This window comes from Notothenia coriiceps, unplaced genomic scaffold, assembly GCF_000735185.1.
Source record: "Notothenia coriiceps isolate Sejong01 unplaced genomic scaffold, NC01 NC01_scaffold00026101, whole genome shotgun sequence".
In the NCBI taxonomy this organism is placed as follows: domain Eukaryota; kingdom Metazoa; phylum Chordata; class Actinopteri; order Perciformes; family Nototheniidae; genus Notothenia; species Notothenia coriiceps.
This window is the reverse complement of record NW_011358802.1, coordinates 174,729-188,439: the sequence shown is the minus strand read 5'-3', so window position 1 is coordinate 188,439 and position 13,711 is coordinate 174,729. Positions and strand designations below refer to the sequence as shown.

General features: G+C 41.1%; 2 protein-coding genes across 5 annotated transcripts in view; one reads left to right on the top strand and one right to left on the bottom strand.

The window, feature by feature from the left end:
• The window catches only part of LOC104956588 (TOX high mobility group box family member 2-like), a 74,999-nt gene extending 66,521 nt beyond the window's left edge, over positions 1-8,478 (bottom strand). For all 3 annotated transcript variants that reach the window (XM_010784095.1, XM_010784096.1, XM_010784097.1), the window contains exon 1: positions 7,914-8,478. In XM_010784095.1, coding sequence (XP_010782397.1) covers positions 7,914-8,018 — 105 coding nt within the window. In that variant the 5' untranslated portion in view covers positions 8,019-8,478. The remainder of the gene's footprint in view (positions 1-7,913) is intronic.
• LOC104956589 (adenomatous polyposis coli protein 2-like) lies at positions 748-2,687 on the top strand. Of its 2 annotated transcripts, XM_010784101.1 has the most exons (4): positions 748-860; positions 1,057-1,450; positions 2,276-2,374; positions 2,456-2,687. In XM_010784101.1, exons 2-4 carry the CDS (start codon positions 1,063-1,065, stop codon positions 2,677-2,679), a joined length of 711 nt encoding a protein of 236 aa, XP_010782403.1. In that variant the 5' UTR covers positions 748-860; positions 1,057-1,062; the 3' UTR covers positions 2,680-2,687. The 2 variants fall into 2 exon arrangements, with proteins under 2 accessions (XP_010782403.1, XP_010782402.1); XM_010784100.1 differs by having other exon boundaries at positions 748-1,450.
• Positions 8,479-13,711: the final 5,233 nt, after the last annotated feature.

The window sequence follows — 13,711 nt, the reverse complement described above, 5'->3', positions numbered from 1 at the left end:
TATTCAGGGTTTCTACATATCAGCAGCTGATGTGCGGAACATCAACTAAACAGATCCTGAGATATTCATAACTCTGATCTCACATGACGGATGTTTTCCATCATTATTTAATTCATGGTTGATACCAAAAAGAAATAAGATGAGAACATTTTTCATTTATTTTTCATTTCATCGTTTATTTGAAGAGGGACAATGCACATTGATGAACATTTAAAACAAATAATGCTTTAAAACGTAAACATGCCGGATTTTAGCTTTGAGCTAATTTCCATCCGTAGTCCCTCACATACAACATTTAAGAACGGCATTGACACATTTTTGTAAACAAGATATTGTTTGGTGTGACATTGTGCTTGTTGTATTTATTATGTAAATATATAATGTAATTATTAAATATAGTTATAATGATAAAATAATTGAGAATCAGTTTTAAGTGAAATATCTGACGAGTGATTTGTCTGCAAAGATCGAGGATATCACAGTGACGGATATTGCCGTATAAATGTGGCATACATCATTATGACACCCAACACTTGTTTGTATGTCACATTTAGAATGCATGGATAGTTTGTGTACTGCTGGTATACCTGATCATCTCGGACATGAATCACATTCTCTACTTGGTTCTCCGTTCAAAAATCTGTTCAAATCAAAGCATATCTTCAGTTTATCCCCCTCATTCTCATGTCTTCTTTGACGTGTGTGTGTGTGTGTGTGTGTGTGTGTGTGTGTGTGTGTGTGTGTGTGTGTGTGTGTGTGTGTGTGTGTGTGTGTAGCTTTCTGGAGCTGAGAAGCCCCCTGCTGGAGAGCCAGAGAATGGAGGCGCAGGAACAGAAGCTCCTGCAGATGGAGGCAGCAAGGTGACCACTTTTTACTCTCCCCCCACTAACTTTCATGTGTTTTGGACTATTGCAAGCACCCCAGAAACGCATTCAAACCCGGCAAATACAAAATATTATAATTCTATCAGTTTAAATAGGTCCTCCGCACTGTCTCTGTCGGTGACTGGGCCTAATAATGATCTTCATATAACAGTTTTCCTGCCCCTCCCTTCAGGTGGAGATGGTGTTCTGGCTGCTCTCCATGCTCGCCAACAGAGATAAGGAGGAGATGTCTCGCACTCTGCTGGCTCTGTCCAGCTCTCAGGACAGCTGCATTGCTATGAGAAAGTCCGGCTGCGTCCCGCTGTTGGTCCAGATCCTACACGAAGCCCCCAGCGGGGGGGAGGCAGTGACAGAAGGGACTGTGACGGGCTGCAGCAGGGAGGCCAGATCTAGAGCCAGCGCCGCCCTCCACAACATCATCTACTCCCAGCAGGACGAGGGCCAGGCCCGCCGCGAGATGCGGGTGCTGCACCTGCTGGAGCAGGTCCGGACATACTGTGACAGCGGCTGGGACTGGATCGAGAGCCACGCAGGGACACCGTCCCCTGGAGGAACCAAAACCACCGGTCAGTCAACTTCTTAAAACTCCATTGGTCGGTTAAGCTCCCTCAATACATTTGGAAATGCGAACAACCCTTTAAACGGGCGGAGTCACCTCTAGACTTAACCACACCCACTGGGGAACAGAGTTTATAAACTTTAGACCAGGAGGAGCTCACACCACCTATGCCTCAGGTTCCTACTCAGACCCGGCGGCAGACATAAATCTGTGGGCGGGCATTTGATTTCCCAGGGCGGGCCCAATGTAAAAATAATATGCGGCGGGCATCCTAACCTGCGATTACTCTGACAGGCTGTTAGAACTATCTCACATTCACACACATTACGTTCCATTGCTTCAAAACAGCTTACATTTAAATATATTTGGGCCTACACGTTCTTCTTTTACATTCATGGCCCACAACTTTCCGCTGCACTTACAAACAATTTATAAGAATGGGAAATTATGCTCAAGTCGTTTAGTCCCACCAAAATGTTAAACTTACACATCATACACAACACAACAGTCCATGGCTTATGTGAATTATAAGTGCTAAACAAAGTCAATAAAACAGTCGTTAATTGCACACTATAGTATCACTTCTATAACTAAAGTAAATTATTTGAGGACTTCTTCCTCCACTCACAATTTTCTTCTTTGCATTTAAAACCAATTACATATCCCTTCATTTTTGTGGCGACGAGCTAGGAGTTTTTTTGGGTACAGCAAAATGCAGTACATTGTTTGTGTTGTACCAGTACAACATACAGTAAAGGCACATATTTCACAGATGAGTTTTCTCATTCAGTAGATTTATTGTTAATAAACTTATTTATTTTCCTCTCTGCAGACATCCCTGAGCCTGTAGACCCTCAGATCTGTCAGGCCATGTGCGCCATCATGAAGCTTTCCTTTGAAGAGGAGTACCGACGTGCCATGAACGAATTAGGTTTGTGAAACAACTACCAGTCTTATTTTCACTTAACACTAGTGGCCCCTTTTGCTCAGAGTTGGTTGTGTTGTGTTCCAGGCGGTCTGCAGGTCGTGGCTGATTTGATCCATCTGGAGCAGGACATGTACGGCATGCAGAACGACCCCATCAACATGGCTCTGCGCCGCTACGCAGGGATGGCTGTGACTAACCTTACCTTTGGAGACGTCGTCAACAAGGTACACTGGTGTTTCATCAGTCCTGCAAGTTCAGTTGGCAGTAATGTTAGAGAAAGATTTGTTGCGGAAAGGTGTAAAATATGAGAAAAGTAACCTAAACACGGTTGTGGACAGTAACTATTTACAGTTATACATATTTTCTCATTTCTATACTTGTTCGCATTACAAGAATACTTAAGTTACCTTTTTAATGCACAACCTTAAAGAGCCTGTGACAGCATCCCAACAACTGTTGTGCAATGAAATATTGGGCTACTAGTCATCTCGAACCGTCAGTTTAAAAAAGAAGGTGCGATACCGTTCCGAAAAATATCAATGATTTCGAACATCGCGGGGAAATTCCTTCGACTCATTTCGAAGTTTTGGGGGAAGCCGGAAGTGACGTCAATGCGGGAACGCTTCACTGTGCGGCGAGAGAGCCAAACACGGACAAAGTGTGTTGTCATGCGTAGAAATGGTGAATTACTGAGTTTATGCACGTTAATAACGTTTTAATGAAGTTGACTACAGTATATTCATATTTGTCAGTGCTTTCATGTCAATTCGGCAAACATAAATGATCGTGGTGAAGAGGATGATTAAATTAGGATTACAAATCGGTAGTGAGAGCTGCTGAATTTCCTCCCGTAGGATGTGATATAAAAACAAATCGATAATTTTTTTAGTTGTAAACTCAAGTGGATGAAACTACATTTATTAGTGCTTTCATGTCAATTCGGCGAACATATGATACATTAAATGATCGTGAGGATGATCATTTAAAAATCGTTTGTTTGAGCCGGTCTGCATTTCCTGATGAGAAATCAAACAAATGCTTTTTGTAGTTGTAGTACACCAACATGGATTAAACGTGTGGTTTTTTTACCACAATGTTGGGGAAATGAATGGATAAAATGCACGGATTATTATTAATATTATTATTCTTCCCTCTCCGATCGGGACACTAGGTNCTCACACACACACACACACACACACACACACACACAGACACACACACACAGACACACACACACACACACACACACACACACACAGTGCCAGGGCTGGTCTAGGCGTGGGCCCTTTCAGACATAAATTGCTTTATTTTAATAGTTGTATGGTAGAGAAAGAAGGAAAGAGAGAAAATGGTAAAGTACTATAAAGGCTATGTAGAGAAAATTGGATTCAACAAAGAAAGCACAGCTCTTTTTCTCTGTGTGTTATTTTCTCTTTTTCTTCCTAATTCACTGGATTACATTACAGGGTTTTTAAATCAGTGTCATTTTCAATATGTTTATGTCCATCTCCATGTGTTTGTTTGGGGTTATGTGATTATCTGTTTCAACTCCATTCCCTTGTACTTGAGTGTTTTGATTCCGATGTGCTCTGACTGTTTGCAGTCTGCTATCAGTAAAGGACAACAAGCATTTATCTCTCACACTCACACAGAGGCAGTCACAGGGTCGCACGCATGCTATCTCATTCCACACACATCATCAAACATGCATTACACACACACACACACACACACACACACACACACACACACACACACACACACACCCACTGTCTCCATACTGGGCCACTGATTACTTCAACCCATTTGACTCTCTCACTCATCCTTTGATTCTCCCTTTCTGCCTCTCTGTCACATACCACAGAGTTTGTCATTAGCTAATAGCGACAACGCCACTCAACATGAACATACACTACAGCATCACAGAGACCGGTTAATTTGTCGTCCGTGCTTAAGTACACGAGGTTCTAAAAATAACCTGTGTACATTTAGCCAAAACCAACAATAAATATTTCTGTGTTTGTTTAGGAGCTTATTTCACTTGACCAGTTGATGGAAATCCACGGAATATATTAATGCAAAGTAGTCAAACCTTTGCACACTATACACCAGGCAGTCCTGTAATAAAAAATAAAACTGAGATAAGCCATTCAAATGGAGCGCATCATACCACAGCTTATCTAAAGGCAGAGTAGACCACCAACTAACAAAGCCAGCTCTTCAGTCATGCCCTATCTAAGCAGATATCAGTTGTTGGGAGGATATATGAGCTGGGTGGGGCCTGAGTGTATAAACACAGGGCTCTCTCTGCACTCTATGCTATTGCTGTACTGTATGCAGCACCTCACCCCAGCAGCAGCAATGTTTGATTAAGGTATTCAAATAAAGGAGCAGACACTGTGTGCCCATTTCACAGAGCAAACTAAAGGTGCCGGACATTTACAGTCGCACATGTTGTGTAATGGAAAATGCATCTTTATACTTCAATACAATACATGGTATTTTAGTATTTGCACTGTATGTATGAGTATTATATGTACCCTGCAGCCTGTAAGGAAGCAGAAGCATTACAACATATGTTTGTATTACCATCAGAGCACAAAGCTGTTATAATGGTATTATTCTGTGTCATTTCTCCTCGGCTCTGGGAGAACTTCACAGCAATAAAAGACACACACACTCACAGTGAAATAAAGTGAGTATTGAAAGCATTGAAGTAGAAATCTTCAGGGTTATTTATTGATCTTTCTGAATCATCTAAATCTGCGCTTGAAGTACTTTCTCCGCTCAATTTATGCATCTCTTGTTAGCGTCCTTCACCTTTTGCTGTTCTGCGATTCTGAACTTCTCAGTGATTACAGCACAAACTGATTTGGCAGGCAGAATGATTCATGTTACTTAAGCACTATAGTCAGTGACAAACGTTGACTGAAAAAAGGTTTGCGTTTCCTACAGGCAAGACGTTTTTGTTCATCATGGACACACTGCCAAGTTAACGGAAACTATTCAAGCAGCATTTCGTGTTGACAATAATGATCAGCACAGAGAGGAAGAACACATCCAGAAGAAAGTAGCACATAACTATTAGAAACGAAACAAGCTGCGGCACCAAATGAGCAGTGTGACAACGGCTGAAAACATGACAGCCCTGGAAGTGAAATAAACTTGATAATTACTCAAACTATGGTTGTGGCCACGGAAGCATTCATTGAGTCAGTAGCACACAAAACAGCTTTCCAAATAAACAGACTATGAAGCTAAAATACCAGCGCATGCTCATTTTATCCAATTAAGCCTGTGTGTGAGTCAGATTAACACTGTTAATTTCCCAGCGATAAAAAGAGAGATCTTTTCTCAGGCTGTAAAATTGCTTCTTTTTTTAAACAGGGATACTGGAGCAGCCAGAAATGTGTATAATGGTGATAAATCTCAACATGGTTGCCAAATTGCAACAATGTTACCAAAAGCTTATTTGTATTCAAATTATTTTGACTCTTTTCCAATAATATTATCCCAGAAGAATATTCTCAAGCTAAAGAGGCCAACAAATTCAGCCACAAACCAAGATGTCTACATGAATATGCAAAGTAAGCCCATAAAAAACAATTGACCTTAATGCTATGATTAGCCTTTTGCCTCAGCGCTGCTTCAGAAAGAGACTTGGGCAGAATTTGACCAACCAGAGCTGTCAGAGATGATTAAAAGCGAGCAGATATGATCCGTAGATCCTGTGCCTACACCACCCAGCACATGTCTCTTTAGTGCCACGGCCAGTTTGACAAGCTTGAGGAGGGGAACTTGACCCTCTGTTAACAGGACACCAAGTGATCCCTGCTGCTCCCGGGCCTCATTTGCATTGCTAGTGAAGGTAGTTAGTGTTACACATGTGATGATAGCAAATTAGACCTCCCTTTGTAGAGAGAGCCCCAAGTCCCTCATGCAAAGGGAGCGGAGGGGTTTCAATAATTCAAATGAACACTTGTAATGTTGAGGGGAGCCACACTTTTGTATCGGTGACAGCAGTTGGTGTCGCTTTCCTTGACTTTTTTCCTTTCCGTGACTTTCTATCATTTAATATCTAGTGGCTTTGTTTCCAGGATTCATGCAATGTGGGGATATCATCATATTCTTGAGATTATCCGAATGCAGGATGATCCTAATTCGTTTGACCTACAAAGACATAGCCTGCCTAGTTATATGAGCCTATTTGTGTGTCTCAGGTGTACACATTCCTTATCAGTGTTTCATATAAATACACCTTATTTAATCGAATGCTATAATAGCTAAAAACAAATAATCCTGTTTCCTTTTTCTTTCAGTTTTGTGCAAAGAAAAAGCTTCCTTCCTGAGCAGTGTTAATTGTAGTGTCATTTTGTATGATCTAAATTGGGAGATGATCTTTTCAGTCAGTTACTGAAATGTTCCGTTCGGGTACAGAGACTTTCCATTGCCCACACGGAGAAAAACAAAGCATCCCCAACCATGTAACATTCCCTTTCGCTTTCATATACCTGAAAACAATCTATATCTGTGAAAGCAAGCTCCAGAACATCTCCCTCTACAGCAGGTCCAGTTGGTTTATTCAAACACGGTAAGTGACAGCAAAGTCAAATTCTTTCAAAAAAACACTTTACAATAGTTTTCATAGTTTTTCCACAGGGTAGGCCTATATACTGTGGTATTGGTAATCATACTTGAGCTGTGATCTTATTTAACTTTGTGTTTTGTTTTTTTGTATCTCCTATGGGAAAACATTTGTAGTTCCCCAATTATTTTTGACATTTATACTAACAGTGTGAGTACTCACTGTTTATATTTCAAAAAAGGATGATTTACATTTTTTTCTATTGTAAAATGTCAGACTACAAAATAGTCATAATGTTGTTTTAAATGCCACCTGCGCACTTGCAATGGAGTCAGTGCAGGTCACAAGCCGAAAGCCGCGGGGTGTCAAAACTGAGAGAAAAGAGTGATACTTTGTACCAGCCAGACTCTGTGGTCTCTACTTACAAAGTAATTAACAGTACATTACTGGCACACATCCATTTAATCGTTGAACTCCCAGCGGAAAACCCATGTAAGCTAAAATAAATGATTGAGAGGGAAGATAATGTTGGAGCAGAGTGGGGCAGTATGGATTCTATACAGCCCCTGGTATTTCACATCGGGTGGGACACTTAATGCCAGCTTTGCGCGGAGCACAACTGCACAATCTCACCGGGGAAATAACATAATAACCATGTTGGTTAGAGGAGGGAAACAAAGTTGGATTTTCTCTCAAAAGCAAAATAGAATGATTGCAGGTTTCAGAAAAAGTAACAGTGAATACAAATTATGTGTCCCGTTCAAGCCTAAATTAAAACCAGTCCATCCTAGCTCAGGTCACTTTATTTGCTGACACTTGACGTGTTTATGAAGTGTGTGTTTGGGGCAAGTGAATACAAAAACGCATGCATTACGTGATTGTTGCAGGCTAGTATAGAAGGGGACAGTTGAGATATAAAACATGTAAAAGCACGGGGAAACATAGTTTGTTATTTACCTTGTTAGAGTGGTAATAGTCCAAGGAGCTCAGACAACTTGGATCAGTCGGTAGGGAGCATGAACCCACATTAGCCGGGGGCGCAGGATAAAATCTCACGTCCATCTCAGGTTGTGCGAGACTGAAGGCATGAAATCACTTTCAGCGTCTTTGACTCACTATTGTCTCAGCAAACACACAACGCCGAAGCAGGAGAGACACAAAAAGAAGTGGGGGAGTTTTACTCGGTTCACTCTTCCCTCACATCCGTTCGCGGCCGAACTTCGGCACCAACTCTGGTGAAGATGCGCAGTCCTCCTCTCAGCGCCGGGATGACAAACACTCACTCACTGAGACCGGAGAGCGCAAATATCACGGAAACACACGTGTTTGCAAAACTATCCCGATGTTCAACAACAAATAAGAGCAAACTGCCAACTTAAAATATTCTCTTGTTTAAAGATATTCTACTACGGCTGGATAAATGTGCAGCCTCTGTGTTCCCACTACTGCTCTCAGGAGTCCATACAGGCTTTGTTATGGAGGTGCATATTCTTGCATTGGTTCCAGTACAGAAGTGGTCTTCCCTCTGCCATGCGACCTCTGCCGATAATAAACGGGAAACAGGAACGGAGGGAAAGGGGGAGGGGAGAGTGGTGGCTGCCTTGGCAACCGCTCTCCTTTCTGCAACTGCGCGCTTCTGATTAGCTGCAAATGTAGTAGTGTGCACGGACGTGCATTATAAAGCGCACTCTGCCTCCATCAGTGCTTCATAAAGGCTTCCATTTGGACTGTTGTGCCAAGACTGATGGGATGTGGCTGCACGTATTCTCTCTGTAGTTCGACCATGTTTTTTTATTTATTTGCTTTTTGGCTAAGAAGTGAACCTGTTTAATGTATCCTTTTAATATCACCTGATTATACAAAACCCTATCACAGCTTATTTCCCAAGGCAGTGAGCAAAATTCACTTAGATAGGCCTCTCTAATTTTACCAATGCCTTTGAATGGTGTTGTTTGGTTGCTTTTAAAAGTACATTTCAATAATCATAAGGTTGTTTTTGTCTCCAGCTGTGCTTAAAGTTGAGTGTTATTTTGATGTGCACAAAACAAGAAAACATCAAATTAAAGCTGTTTAACTCACCTAGAAATGCAGAGCAGGGAACAATGCTGACTTTTAAGGATGGGTGAAAGATTGTACTGGAATATGTACAAGGAGGTTTAATCTTATATTGCCACACAGTTGCAAATGTGTGCAGAGAGACGCTGGGGCTGTGAGAGCTGCCTCTGACAGCCCACTGAATGTGATGGATAGCACACCCTTGCCCTGTGATGTGCATGCACATTTGATGTTGAAATGGCCTATCCATGGGACCATTGTCTTTCAATCATGTCAAGGCAAAGTACAGAACAGAGCACATTTTCTGCTGCCTGGCGTTATTACTATGCCACAGTTTACAGCACAATCCATACACCCTGCCTGCACACAAATATTCTTTATTCTCCTGATGTTGTTCTGTTTAAAGATTTGATCTGGCCTTTTTAGGATTAAAAAAGGTGATATATCCACTTTATCGCTCCTAAACAGTTTTGCAGGCAGGCTTTCATTAGGTAAATGTAACACTGAGAGGGGTACAATTGTTTTTACACAAACCTTGACAGAAGCATCTGCCCACTGCTGCAGCTCTTGTGTTCCCAACCTTCACACATGTAAAAAGCTGGTTATTATTTCAGCAGGTCTATTAGGTTACAGTGAAACCTCTTCTTTACCCTTTTTTCTTCATACAGTGGGGGCCATCGCTGTTAGGCACAGGCTGCCACTCTCCCAGGCCCGGCACTCAGAGGGTTAACCACATGGCCCGGTGCCATGGCTTCATGGGAATGGAATGTGGAGTGCTGTGTGTGCAGGGCTCTTTTCCCAGCATCCCTCACTGCCCAGGCGCATGCTAATGATCAGTATTATTGAGGCACAATTGATGGGCTAGCAACCAAACAAGAGAAACTAATTACTACTAAGGCTTTATTGTCCTTTAATTACTGAAGCTCTATGGCAATTAGTGCTGCACAAAGACACAGCCCTACTTTAATCTCAAATAAAATGTGATGCAGATGAAAAATGTTGGAAGATGAAAGGTAGATAAGATAATTTGGCTTTCGGTTCGTTCAGCAGAAACGACGGCTGATTTGAGAAAAGCGTGGGAGAACAAAAGAACTGCTGAGGGTTGTGCTAATTTCAACCGAAAATCATCTCAAAACAGAATCTGCACGTGATATTTCTGTGACCTTGGATAGATACATTTGGAAAAAAAAGTGAATGCTGAACATCTCTTTCCCAAAAGTTACAGCTTTCAGTTTGTGATGTCATAAAAAAAGACTACCTTCGCAATGAAGACATTTGAAGAGTTGCCGCTGATTGCTTTTCACCTACTTCAGGTTAATTTGATACTACAGAGCTACAGTAAGCTGTACAGCATCTATAGTGGCTGTGTACATTCCTTAGAGAATAGTATACATTAAATGGAAAAGGAAGTTTCTCAATTTGACTGTATTCACCTGAACATTACTTTGATTTTTAAATCCATTATCTCAGGTTAAAACGCAATGTAAAAATCTGTCTCATTGTTTAACTTTTTCAGTTTGTAAATATTTTCCATGATTCCTGATTTGTGCATAATTTCAGCACATTTAGTAATAACCGTATGTAGCTTGAAGTCTAATATGATCCTGTATTGCTAGGCTCTATGCAGAGCATTCATAAACAATTATGACGATTATTCACACTCAAAATCAATTCATTAATTGCCCCTTTAAGTCTCTCTATACAGTATATATAATATATACAATGGTAGATGCATAATTGCTGATCAGTATGATTGCCAGCCCCTCAAAAACAAAGCATTGTGGATTGCTTTTCTAAAAGCCTATCCTCAGCTAGCTATTTAATAATAATACAACCAACCAAACAAAAATACCTATTAGTCATTAATGGCTAAAATAAAATAAGCGGTTGTAACAACTTCTAGATGGTGTCACTAATGGATTAATTAGTACAGTTACAAATATCTCTTAATAATTAAACCTAGACAGAGCAAAACAGAGAGCATAACAATGAAAATAATAACCAAAGAGAAGTACCGCTGGTACTTTGTGTTTTTCTTCAAAATTGTAACTTTGCTCAGTGACTATTGGGGAGCTACACAAGTCATTTATAAATGTGTTTATATACATGTTGCAGAGGCAGCGGCATCGACAAAGTCCATGTTACAGACATATACATTTCAAATGTTTTTTTAAATGTATTTTTATGACTCACATGTGATGAAGTAATGGCAAACTTATTTACATTTTGAGTTTCTGGCTTGTCTTTTGTTAGAGCTTTTATTTGTGGCATTTTGCATACTTTTGACTACACATATACTTATGTTTATGATGTGATTAAATACAAAATAGCAAACAGATGGACAGTAAATCCTGTAAGTGTTGACAGAAGATTTAAATACCAGAAGATGTTTCTCTGAACTCAGCTTTGTTCCTGATGTACACCCCACCCACAAAAGTGCAGGACATGTTGTTTACTATCTACAGTAGCATTCACCTTTTTATGCAAACATCTATGGTAAGGTACATGCCACTAACTCACTGTGAATATCTTGTTATCTATCATTCGTATATTATATGATTGTAAGTTAATTAATGTTACAACAACTTGCTGCTGGCGCAAAAAGGTACATTAGTTTTGAGTGGATTTACAGGTAAAAGCGTACATGGAGACACCTCCCTAATTTAAAAACAAATAATTTAAATCTCAGAAATCACCTTAAGGAAATTTGAGGAGATTTCTTTGGCCCATCATGCTGACCTTCGACCCCTGTGCCAGGTTGCCCTGACCCCGCTGGTCTCAGCAGGGCATGGGAACCAACGGTGTGTCCCGAGTGTGTCAACAATCTTGACCAAGTGCACAAACAGCGGTTAAGATAATGATTCTGGGATCATTCATTTCCTCAAGGGCAGTAGTTGTAATTTTGTTTCTATAGTGAGAGTGATTTTGGCCGTGGTGTTACAGTCTGAAACATAAGCCAGCCTATTCTCTCCCCTAGATTTCTATTGGAATATATGCAGTGATCCTATAATGTGCTCAATGCAGCTCTGCAGACAAGGAGGTCATGACCTAGTTTCCCCAAAGGTCAGCAACCCTACTCTGTAGCAGGACTTTAAGCCACTGACATCTGAACCACTAAAAGATTATTTCCATGTGTGGTTTTTTTCTTGCTTTATGCCATAAATGGAAAATGCTGACTTCCTTATATAAGTCAGAAACAGTACAGTACGCCTGAATATCTCAGCTTGCAGTGAAGAAAAATGCCAGGGTATGATATGACTGACTTCCTGTCCTCATTGTGTCATACACCTTGCAAATCACCCTGAAGCATAATTAAGGAAAATCACCACAGGGCTAACATGCATTGCCTGCTTGATTTGGTTAAAGAGACATGTATACCTTTCCCCTCTGCATAGAGGCTGCAGGAAGACAGAGAAGCTCAGTGAGAAAGAGAGCAGACTTGTCAGTCCGACCACGTTTCATTTAGCACTTCATTTCAAGGAAATTCTAGAGAGTCTTCTAATTGCCTATAGCATTTCAGCTCTCATTTGGGGAAGAATGTATTGCAGTCTGCAGGAGCTTAGCTCAGTGTTTTCATATCATTAAAAAGGCCAACATTTGCACATGGTGTTAATGTCAAGTGAAAGTTTCATATTCTGGACCTTGTGGAAAAGTAAGCAGGGTTTGTGTAGGTTTCACTGGCTGTGTTGTGCCATCCAATAAAGTCAATCACATATGCACAGGATCTTTTTTGTTGCATTTTGGATACAATTTATCTCATGCGACCAGGGGTGGTTCTAGGGGCGGGCCAGTTCCCCCCTAACACTGACTTTGGACCCCCCTAAAAATGAAAAAGTTTATGATTAAACGATTTCTAGGCTGACAGAATAGGCGGAACTAACGATATTTGTCATTCTAGTCGGACCCATTGCAGGAGTCTCCAACACGTCGATCGCGAGCTACCGGTAGCTCGCAAGCCCTCAATAAGTAGCTTGCCAAGCAAATCCAAAATGTAAAAATACACCAAAAAAAAAAGGAAATGTAATTAAAAGAATCTACCCTATGCATAAACGAAACCTCAATCGAAGCGAACTATATCTACTTACTACAAATATATATCTATATATCATATAGATATATATAACACCCCTCCTCCCCCCACCCCCCACAATGAATATTGACCAATCACGTTCTTGCTTGATTTGCGGGACCAGCGTTGCAGTCGGGAAGAAAAGCAATGTGGCACCTCCCTGCTGATTTTCCTTCTGGCAGAATCTACATAACACATCAGCCCCATTGAACAGCCTAGTCGTGNACCCCTCCTCCCCCCACCCCCCACAATGAATATTGACCAATCACGTTCTTGCTTGATTTGCGGGACCAGCGTTGCAGTCGGGAAGAAAAGCAATGTGGAGTGGCACCTCACCACTTCATAAGGAGTTTGACCTTTCCTTCTGGCAGAATCTACACAACACATCAGCCCCATTGAACACAGCCTAGTCATGCAACACATGAGGGGCAGAGTTTTACTGTTTGTGTGTTGCAACTTGCATATATATATATGTTTTGCACTTGACGCACACATACGCATGCCGTCATTTCCACTGGGAACCTGTCCCCCCCACTTTTCAAAATCCTGTTTCCCCCACTTTACAAATATGTTTATTATAATTTTTTAACGCAAGCCGTCATCGCCACGGAGGAGCACACAGCCTCTGTGA

Bases quoted from the DNA above. Each gene is read 5' to 3' on its own strand.
- LOC104956589 (XM_010784101.1), top strand. From the start codon at position 1,063: ATGGTGTTCTGGCTGCTCTCCATGCTCGCCAACAGAGATAAGGAGGAG. The intron at 1,451-2,275 runs GTCAGTCAACTT...TCCTCTCTGCAG, and splicing joins TGGAGGAACCAAAACCACCG to ACATCCCTGAGCCTGTAGAC. The intron at 2,375-2,455 runs GTTTGTGAAACA...GTTGTGTTCCAG, and splicing joins ACGTGCCATGAACGAATTAG to GCGGTCTGCAGGTCGTGGCT.